This window comes from Lampetra fluviatilis, chromosome 58 (assembly GCF_964198595.1).
Source record: "Lampetra fluviatilis chromosome 58, kcLamFluv1.1, whole genome shotgun sequence".
NCBI classification, from domain to species: domain Eukaryota; kingdom Metazoa; phylum Chordata; class Hyperoartia; order Petromyzontiformes; family Petromyzontidae; genus Lampetra; species Lampetra fluviatilis.
Window position 1 is genome coordinate 4,900,292 of NC_136332.1, and position 11,728 is coordinate 4,912,019.

At 55.5% G+C, this 11,728-nt stretch overlaps 1 protein-coding gene across 1 annotated transcript in view; it reads left to right on the forward strand.

Annotated features, from left to right (window-relative positions):
- LOC144950521 (putative E3 ubiquitin-protein ligase MGRN1) overlaps positions 1-11,728 on the forward strand; it is a 63,235-nt gene that overhangs the window by 42,201 nt on the left and 9,306 nt on the right. The window contains exons 12-15 of the mRNA XM_078880659.1: positions 6,127-6,413; positions 7,392-7,500; positions 9,135-9,249; positions 9,920-10,098. Of these exons, the coding sequence (XP_078736785.1) occupies positions 6,127-6,413; positions 7,392-7,500; positions 9,135-9,249; positions 9,920-10,098 (690 nt within the window). The remainder of the gene's footprint in view (positions 1-6,126; positions 6,414-7,391; positions 7,501-9,134; positions 9,250-9,919; positions 10,099-11,728) is intronic.

Consider the following 11,728-nt stretch of genomic DNA (forward strand, 5'->3'; position numbering starts at 1 on the left):
TGTTCCACGTTTTTAAATCACGTCTTGAAAACTCGCCTGGCTTTCCCCTGTAACTTAAGATTGAAAAAAAAAGCTACATTTTCTCTAGCTTTTATCACAGAGACCCATAGACTCACACAGAGACCCATAGACTCACACAGAGACCCATAGACTCACACAGAGACCCATAGACTCACAGAGACCCATAGACTCACCACAGAGACCCATAGACTCGCACACAGACTCATAGACTCACGCAGAGACCCATAGGACTCACACAGAGACCCATAGACTCACGCAGAGACACATAGACTCACCCAGAGACCCATAGACTCACACAGAGACCCATAGACTCACACAGAGACCCATAGACTCACACAGAGACCCATAGACTCACACAGAGATCCCATAGACTCACACAGAGACCCATAGACTCACACAGAGATCCATAGACTCACACAGAGACCCATAGACTCACACAGAGATCCATAGACTCACACAGAGACCCATAGACTCACACAGAGACCCATAGACTCACACAGACTCATAGACTCACACACAGACCCATAGACTCGCACACAGACCCATAGACTCACACAGAGACCCATAGACTCACACACAGACCCATAGACTCACTACAGAGACCCATAGACTCACCCAGAGACCCATAGACTCACAGAGACCCATAGACTCACACAGAGAACCATAGACTCACACAGAGACCCATAGACTCACACAGAGACCCATAGACTCACATAGAGACCCATAGACTCACACAGAGACCCACAGACTCACACAGAACACCCATAGACTCACACAGAGACCCATAGACTCACGCAGAGACCCATAGACTCACACAGAGACCCATAGCCTCACACAGAGACACATAGACTCACCCAGAGGACCCCATAGACTCACACAGAGACCCATAGACTCACGCAGAGACACATAGACTCACTACAGAGACCCATAGACCCACACAGAGACCCATTGACTCACACAGACTCATAGACTCACACACAGACCCATATACTCACACATAGATCCATAGACTCACACAGAGACCCACAGACTCACACAGAGACCCATAGACTCACACAGAAGTCCATAGACTCACACACAGACCCATAGACTCGCACACAGACCCATAGACTCACACAGAGACCCATAGACTCACACAGACCCATAGACTCACTACAGCGACCCATAGACTCACCCAGAGACCCATAGACTCACAGAGACCCATAGATTCACACAGAGAACCATAGACTCACACAGAGACCCATAGACTCACACAGAGACCCACAGACTCACACAGAGACCCACAGACTCACACAGAGACCCACAGACTCACACAGAGACCCATAGACTCACACAGAGACCCATAGACTCACACAGAGACCCATAGACTCACACAGATACCCATAGATTCACGCAGACACCTATAGACTCACACAGAGACCCATAGACTCACGCAGAGACACATAGACTCACATAGAGACCCATAGACTCACACAGAGACCCACAGACTCACACAGAGACCCATAGACTCACACAGAGACCCATAGACTCACACAGAGACCCATAGACTCACACAGATACCCATAGATTCACGCAGACACCTATAGACTCACACAGAGACCCATAGACTCACGCAGAGACACATAGACTCACATAGAGACCCATAGACTCACACAGAGACCCACAGACTCACACAGAGACCCATAGACTCACACAGAGACCCATAGACTCACGCAGAGACCCATAGACTCACGCAGAGACCCATAGACTCACACAGAGACCCATAGACTCACACAGAGACCCATAGACTCACACAGAGACCCATAGATTCACGCAGACACCCATAGACTCACACAGAGACCCATAGACTCACGCAGAGACACATTGACTCACACAGAGACCCATAGACTCGCACAGAGACCCATAGACTCACACAGAGACCCATAGACTCACACAGACACCCATAGACTCACACAGAGACCCACAGACTCACGCAGACACCCATAGACTCACACAGAGACCCATAGACTCACGCAGAGACCCATAGACTCACACAGAGACCCACAGACTCACGCAGACACCCATAGACTCACACAGAGACCCACAGACTCACGCAGACACCCATAGACTCACACAGAGACCCATAGACTCAGGCAGAGACCCATAGACTCACACAGAGACCCACAGACTCACACAGAGACCCACAGACTCACACAGAGACCCATAGACTCACACAGAGACCCATAGACTCACACAGAGACCCATAGACTCACACAGATACCCATAGATTCACGCAGACACCTATAGACTCACACAGAGACCCATAGACTCACGCAGAGACACATAGACTCACATAGAGACCCATAGACTCACACAGAGACCCACAGACTCACACAGAGACCCATAGACTCACACAGAGACCCATAGACTCACACAGAGACCCATAGACTCACACAGATACCCATAGATTCACGCAGACACCTATAGACTCACACAGAGACCCATAGACTCACGCAGAGACACATAGACTCACATAGAGACCCATAGACTCACACAGAGACCCACAGACTCACACAGAGACCCATAGACTCACACAGAGACCCATAGACTCACACAGAGACCCATAGACTCACACAGATACCCATAGATTCACGCAGACACCTATAGACTCACACAGAGACCCATAGACTCACGCAGAGACACATAGACTCACATAGAGACCCATAGATTCACGCAGACACCCATAGACTCACGCAGAGACCCATAGACTCACACAGAGACCCACAGACTCACGCAGAGACCCATAGACTCACACAGAGACCCATAGACTCACGCAGAGACCCATAGACTCACGCAGAGACCCATAGACTCACACAGAGACCCATAGACTCACACAGAGACCCATAGACTCACACAGAGACCCATAGATTCACGCATACACCCATAGACTCACACAGAGACCCATAGACTCACGCAGAGACACATTGACTCACACAGAGACCCATAGACTCGCACAGAGACCCATAGACTCACACAGAGACCCATAGACTCACACAGACACCCATAGACTCACACAGAGACCCACAGACTCACGCAGACACCCATAGACTCACACAGAGACCCATAGACTCACGCAGAGACCCATAGACTCACACAGAGACCCACAGACTCACGCAGACACCCATAGACTCACACAGAGACCCACAGACTCACGCAGACACCCATAGACTCACACAGAGACCCATAGACTCACGCAGAGACCCATAGACTCACACAGAGACCCACAGACTCACGCAGACACCCATAGACTCACGCAGAGACACATAGACTCACACAGAGACCCATAGACTCACACAGAGACCCATAGACTCACGCAGACACCCATAGACTCACGCAGAGACACATAGACTCACACAGAGACCCATAGACTCACACAGAGACCCATAGACTCACGCAGAGACCCATAGACTCACACAGAGACCCACAGACTCACGCAAACACCCATAGACTCACGCAGAGACACATAGACTCACGCAGAGACCCATAGACTCACGCAGAGACACATAGACTCACGCAGACACCCATAGACTCACACAGAGACCCATAGACTCACGCAGAGACACATTGACTCACACAGAGACCCATAGACTCGCACAGAGACCCATAGACTCACACAGAGACCCATAGACTCACACAGACACCCATAGACTCACACAGAGACCCACAGACTCACGCAGACACCCATAGACTCACACAGAGACCCATAGACTCACGCAGAGACCCATAGACTCACACAGAGACCCACAGACTCACGCAGACACCCATAGACTCACACAGAGACCCACAGACTCACGCAGACACCCATAGACTCACACAGAGACCCATAGACTCACGCAGAGACCCATAGACTCACACAGAGACCCACAGACTCACACAGAGACCCACAGACTCACACAGAGACCCATAGACTCACACAGAGACCCATAGACTCACACAGAGACCCATAGACTCACACAGATACCCATAGATTCACGCAGACACCTATAGACTCACACAGAGACCCATAGACTCACGCAGAGACACATAGACTCACATAGAGACCCATAGACTCACACAGAGACCCACAGACTCACACAGAGACCCATAGACTCACACAGAGACCCATAGACTCACACAGAGACCCATAGACTCACACAGATACCCATAGATTCACGCAGACACCTATAGACTCACACAGAGACCCATAGACTCACGCAGAGACACATAGACTCACATAGAGACCCATAGACTCACACAGAGACCCACAGACTCACACAGAGACCCATAGACTCACACAGAGACCCATAGACTCACACAGAGACCCATAGACTCACACAGATACCCATAGATTCACGCAGACACCTATAGACTCACACAGAGACCCATAGACTCACGCAGAGACACATAGACTCACATAGAGACCCATAGATTCACGCAGACACCCATAGACTCACGCAGAGACCCATAGACTCACACAGAGACCCACAGACTCACGCAGAGACCCATAGACTCACACAGAGACCCATAGACTCACGCAGAGACCCATAGACTCACGCAGAGACCCATAGACTCACACAGAGACCCATAGACTCACACAGAGACCCATAGACTCACACAGAGACCCATAGATTCACGCAGACACCCATAGACTCACACAGAGACCCATAGACTCACGCAGAGACACATTGACTCACACAGAGACCCATAGACTCGCACAGAGACCCATAGACTCACACAGAGACCCATAGACTCACACAGACACCCATAGACTCACACAGAGACCCACAGACTCACGCAGACACCCATAGACTCACACAGAGACCCATAGACTCACGCAGAGACCCATAGACTCACACAGAGACCCACAGACTCACGCAGACACCCATAGACTCACACAGAGACCCACAGACTCACGCAGACACCCATAGACTCACACAGAGACCCATAGACTCACGCAGAGACCCATAGACTCACACAGAGACCCACAGACTCACGCAGACACCCATAGACTCACGCAGAGACACATAGACTCACACAGAGACCCATAGACTCACACAGAGACCCATAGACTCACGCAGACACCCATAGACTCACGCAGAGACACATAGACTCACACAGAGACCCATAGACTCACACAGAGACCCATAGACTCACGCAGAGACCCATAGACTCACACAGAGACCCACAGACTCACGCAAACACCCATAGACTCACGCAGAGACACATAGACTCACGCAGAGACCCATAGACTCACGCAGAGACACATAGACTCACGCAGACACCCATAGACTCACGCAGAGACACATAGACTCACGCAGAGACCCATAGATTCACGCAGAGACCCATAGACTCACGCAGAGACCCATAGACTCACACAGAGACCCACAGACTCACGCAGACACCCATAGACTCACGCAGAGACACATAGACTCACACAGAGACCCATAGATTCACGCAGAGACCCATAGACTCACGCAGAGACACATAGACTCACGCAGAGACACATATATTTACACAGTCTCATAGACCCACGGTTGCTACGTACAGTGCGAAAGTTAGCATACGGTACATACATAGATGATCACGATGATGCTGTTGCTTCTGACGACGACGATGATGATGACTTCCTGCCCCCCACCCCCCCACCTTCCCCCATGCCCCCCACCTTCCCCCCCACCTTCCCCCCCACCCCCCACCTTCCCCCCTCACCCCCCACCTTCCCCTCCACCCCCCACCTTGCCCCCCGCCCCCCACCTTCCCCCCCCACCCCCCACCTTGCCCCCCCCACCCCCCACCTTCCACCGCCTTCCACCTTGCCCCCCGCCCCCCACCTTGCCCCCACCCCCCACCTTCCCCCCCGCCCCCCACCTTCCTTCCGCCCCCCACCTTCCCCCCCGCCCCCCACCTTCCTCCCGCCCCCCACCTTCCCCCCCACCTTCCACCGCCCCCCACCTTGCCCCCCGCCCCCCACCTTGCCCCCCACCCCCCACCTTCCCCCCCGCCCCCCACCTTCCTCCCGCCCCCCACCTTCCCCCCCACCTTCCCACCCCCCACCTTGCTCCCACCTTCCTGCCCCCCCCCCCCAAGTCGTCGGAGCCACTGCCCCCTGGCTACGAGGCGGTCTCGCTGCTGGAGGCCCTCAACGGGCCGCCCCCGTTAGTCGCCAGCGCCCCGCCGCTTGCGCGGGGCGAGGAGCCGCCCCCCGCCCGGCAGCCGCCCCTCCCCTGTCACCGCGGCGACGGCCCCCACCCTCACGCCGTCGCCACGGCGCTGCGCTCGGTCGCCGTGACGACGACGACGACGACGACGGCCGGACCGCCGCTGGGCGCCGACGACTTCGGCGCGGAGTCCGACTCGAAGATGAACGGCGGAAAGTGAGCGAGCGAGACGGTCGCACGGGGGGCCCTCCCCTAGGTCGGCCCGGCCTCGAATGAGTACCCGGTGCGTGGTGTGTGTAGACATCGCCACTGTGGGGAGACAAAGGTGGTCTTGGCGTGGTGTGTTCGCCAACCGCGCCGTTCGTGCGCCGTGCCTGGAATCATAGGCGCTCGCTAGCAACACTCGCCCCCAGCGGTCTGCCCAGGTTGATGTGTGTCTGTGTGGGGAGTGGTGGCGCAGTGGTTAGCGCTGCACTACGCTACGATCCCGGCGACCAACAAACAGTGGCGACTGTCCGAACCGTTCCCGGGCCTCCCCTAGGTCGACTCGGCCTTCAACGAGGATCTAGTGACGTGTGTAAACATCCAACAGTGGCAAGGGCATGCAACTCACATGTAGGGTTTACAAATGTGTATGATGATGATGACGACGTTGATGTTGGTGACGACGATGTTGGTGATGATGACGATGTTGGTGACGATGATGATGACGATGGTGTTGATGACGATGATGTTGGTGACAATGATGATGACGACGACGATGATGTAGATGATGATGATGTTGATGTTGATCACGATGTTGATGATAATAACAACAATGATGATGACGATGTTGATGATAATGACGACGTTGATGATAATGACGACAATGATGAAGACGATGATGTAAATGATGTAGATGATGACGACGACGATGTTGATGATGACGACGATGTTGATAACGACGATGAAGTTGATGCCGACGACGATGATGTTTATGATGATGTTGATGACGATGTTGACGATGTTGATGATGATAACGACGATGATGTTGATGATGTTGACGATGTTGATGATGATGATGATGCTGACGATTATGTTGATGATCATGATGACGATGATGACGACGTTGATAATGTTGACGATGACGACGATGATGACGACGATGACGACGATGACGACGATGATGACGACGACGTCGATGTTCGTTCACAGGTCCCACACCTCCTCGGTGCTGGACGGCGCCGTTCTGAGCCGCACGGGCAGCCGCTCACGCGGCAAGAAACCCAGCGCCGCCTCGTCCGACGACGACTCCCACCCGCAGGCGAGACCATCACCGAGTTACCGTCATCGTCATCATCGGCAGCATCGTCATCGGCAGCATCATCATCGTCATCATCGGCAGCATCATCATCGGCAGCATCGTCATCGGCAGCATCATCATCGTCATCATCGGCAGCATCGTCATCGGCAGCATCATCATCGGCAGCATCATCATCGTCATCATCGGCAGCATCGTCATCGGCAGCATCGTCATCGGCAGCAGAGGCCGTGGCAGCCACGAAAATAATAATCTATAATTGGAGATTTCCTGGGTCAGGTCGCGTAAATATGAATGTTTAGAAGCTTTCGCGACTGCAGGAGTCCTTACTCTTTGGTTCTTTCGGTAAAGTCACCGAGGTGGAAACATAAAATAAATCGTGACGTTTCGGGCGCAAAACACAAGCAAATCGTCATCGGGTGGGACAACCACAGCATTATTTTTCCTACCTATGAGCCTTTCCCGAAAGAACCAAGAGGATGTGAAGATGAATGTTTCGTTAAACTCGCCGCAGCCGATTTAGTAAGGTTTGTCACGTAGACAAAACGTGCGAATCCCTTACGAGGTAAGCACTCCACGGTTGTGTGTTTGAGAGTAAGACCCCACTACAACATTTACAATTATAGTGTAGTGTATAGTGTAGTGTATAGTGTAGTGTATAGTGTAGTGTATAGTGTAGTGTATAGTGTAGTGTATCGTGTAGTGTATCGTGTAGTGTGTAGTATATAGTGTAGTGTATAGTAGTGTAGTGTATAGTGTAGTGTATAGTGTAGTGTATAGTGTAGTGTATAGTGTAGTGTATAGTTTATCGTGTAGTGTGTAGTATATAGTGTAGTGTATAGTGTAGTGTATAGTTTATCGTGTAGTGTGTAGTATATAGTGTAGTGTATAGTAGTGTAGTGTAGTGTATAGTGTAGTGTATAGTGCAGTAAACCCACTACAACATTTACAATTCGAGTGCCGTGACGTTTCGCCGGTAATTACAACAACAACAACAACCAGCAGCAGCAGCAGCAGCATCATCGGGCGACAGCCACAGAGTCGTAGAGAAAATCCTCCTGCCGTTTCGGTCTTAAGTAGAGTGAAGGCGAGATGCGATGTCCTCACTTGTCGGTCAATCGGTTGCCATACAAATTACAATATAAAAAATAAATGAAAACAACTCAATAAAATCACGATGTTTCGGACGCAACACAAGCGTCCTTCAACAGGTGGGGGACAACGTAGCGAAAACGCAACCGCTTAAGTGTGTCTCGGAGATGGCTGTGACGAAAGCCTCCCAAGTCTCATCGATCGAACCTCGCGTCCCGACTTGCGCAGTATGTGCGCTCGTTATAAATCGCGGTCATCGTCGTCGTCGTCGTCTTCGTTGTCATCGTCGTCGTCTTCGTTGTCATCGTCGTCATCGTCATCGTCGTCATCATCATCGTCATCATCATCGTCATCATCATCGTCGTCGTCGTCATCATCATCGTCGTCATCATCATCATCGTCATCATCATCGTCGTCATCGTCATCATCATCGTCATCATCGTCGTCATCGTCATCATCGTCGTCATCGTCATCATCGTCGTTATCGTCATCATCATCGTCATCTTCACAAGCGTTGAGTTTGCCCCCCCCCCCCGCGCCCGCAGCAGATCCCCGCCCTGTCGGTGGCCGGAGACCTGCTGGCGCTGCCCATGGCGTGCGGCGTGGAGAACTCCGCCTACACCTCGTCCTCCGCCTCCTCCACCGTCTCGTCCCCCGAGGGTGACTCGGACAGTCCCCCCCACCCTCACACCCCCAACCCCCCACCCACCCACCACCCCTGCCCCACACCCACCACCCACCACCCACTACCCCTGCCCCCCACCCCACCCTACCCCCCACCCACCACCCACAACCCCTGCCCCACACCCACCACCCCACCCACCACCCACCAACCCCCCTGCCAAGCACCACCCCTGCCCCCCACCCACCCCCCACCCCACCCACCACCCCACCCACCACCCCACCCACCACCCCTGCCCCCCACCCCTGCCCCCCACCCACCCCACCCCCCACCCCACCCACCACCCCTGCCCCACACCCCACCCACCACCCCTGCCCCACACCCACCACCCACCACCCACTACCCCTGCCCCCCACCCCACCCTACCCCCCACCCACCACCCACCAACCCCCCTGCCAACCACCACCCCTGCCCCCCACCCCTGCCCCCCACCCACCCCACCCCCCACCCCACCCACCACCCCATCCCCCACCCCACCCACCACCCCTGCCCCCCACCCCTGCCCCCCACCCACCCCACCCCCCACCCCACCCCCCACCCCACCCACCACCCCTGCCCCCCACCCCCCACTGCGACCCCCCACCCCCGTGCAGCGTCAACGTTGTCCCTGTTGTTGTTGTTGTTGTTTACTTCCCGTCGGCCGCCCAGTGGAGCCCATGAGCAGCAGCAGCAGCGGCGCGGGCGGCAGCGGCAGCGGCACCGGCGGCTCCAGCGGCGCCCGCTCCTCCATGTCCGTCGCCTCCTCCACCAGCGGCGCCTCGCACCAGGCCGACGGCGACGAGGAGAGCCCCACAGGCGGCGAGCCGGTGAGACGCGGGCGCCAGCGTGTTGGTCACACAGTAGGAGGGTCACGGCACCAGCGTGGGGGTCACACAGCGTGTGGGTCACACAGCGTGGGGGTCACACAGCGTGGGGGTCACACAGTAGGAGAGTCACGGCGCCAGCGTGTTGGTCACACAGCGTGTTGGTCACACAGCGTGTTGGTCACACAGCGTGTTGGTCACACAGCGTGTTGGTCACACAGCGTGTTGGTCACACAGCGTGGGGGTCACACAGCGTGTTGGTCACACAGCGTGTTGGTCACACAGCGTGTTGGTCACACAGCGTGTTGGTCACACAGCGTGTTGGTCACACAGCGTGGGGGTCACACAGCGTGTTGGTCACACAGCGTGGGGGTCACACAGCGTGTTGGTCACACAGCGTGTTGGTCACACAGCGTGGGGGTCACACAGCGTGTTGGTCACACAGCGTGGGGGTCACACAGCGTGGGGGTCACACAGCGTGGGGGTCACACAGCGTGTTGGTCACACAGCGTGTTGGTCACACAGCGTGGGGGTCACACAGCGTGTTGGTCACACAGCGTGGGGGTCACACAGCGTGTTGGTCACACAGCGTGTTGGTCACACAGCGTGGGGGTCACACAGCGTGTGGGTCACACAGCGTGGGGGTCACACAGCGTGGGGGTCACACAGTAGGAGAGTCACGGCGCCAGCGTGTTGGTCACACAGCGTGTTGGTCACACAGCGTGTTGGTCACACAGCGTGTTGGTCACACAGCGTGGGGGTCACACAGCGTGTTGGTCACACAGCGTGGGGGTCACACAGCGTGTTGGTCACACAGCGTGTTGGTCACACAGCGTGTTGGTCACACAGCGTGGGGGTCACACAGCGTGGGGGTCACACAGCGTGTTGGTCACACAGCGTGGGGGTCACACAGCGTGTTGGTCACACAGCGTGGGGGTCACACAGCGTGTTGGTCACACAGCGTGTTGGTCACACAGCGTGTTGGTCACACAGCGTGGGGGTCACACAGCGTGTTGGTCACACAGCGTGGGGGTCACACAGCGTGTTGGTCACACAGCGTGTTGGTCACACAGCGTGTTGGTCACACAGCGTGGGGGTCACACAGCGTGGGGGTCACACAGCGTGTTGGTCACACAGCGTGGGGGTCACACAGCGTGTTGGTCACACAGCGTGGGGGTCACACAGCGTGTTGGTCACACAGCGTGTTGGTCACACAGCGTGGGGGTCACACAGCGTGTTGGTCACACAGCGTGGGGGTCACACAGCGTGTTGGTCACACAGCGTGGGGGTCACACAGCGTGTTGGTCACACAGCGTGGGGGTCACACAGCGTGGGGGTCGCACAGCGTGTTGGTCACACAGCGTGGGGGTCACACAGCGTGTTGGTCACACAGCGTGGGGGTCACACAGCGTGGGGGTCACACAGCGTGGGGGTCACACAGTAGGAGAGTCACGGCGCCAGCGTGTTGGTCACACAGCGTGTTGGTCACACAGCGTGGGGGTCACACAGCGTGGGGGTCACGGCACCAGCGTGTTGGTCACACAGCGTGGGGGTCACACAGCGTGTTGGTCACGCAGCGTGGGGGTCACACAGCGTGTTGGTCACACAGCGTGGGGGTCACACAGCGTGGGGGTCACGGCACCAGCGTGTTGGT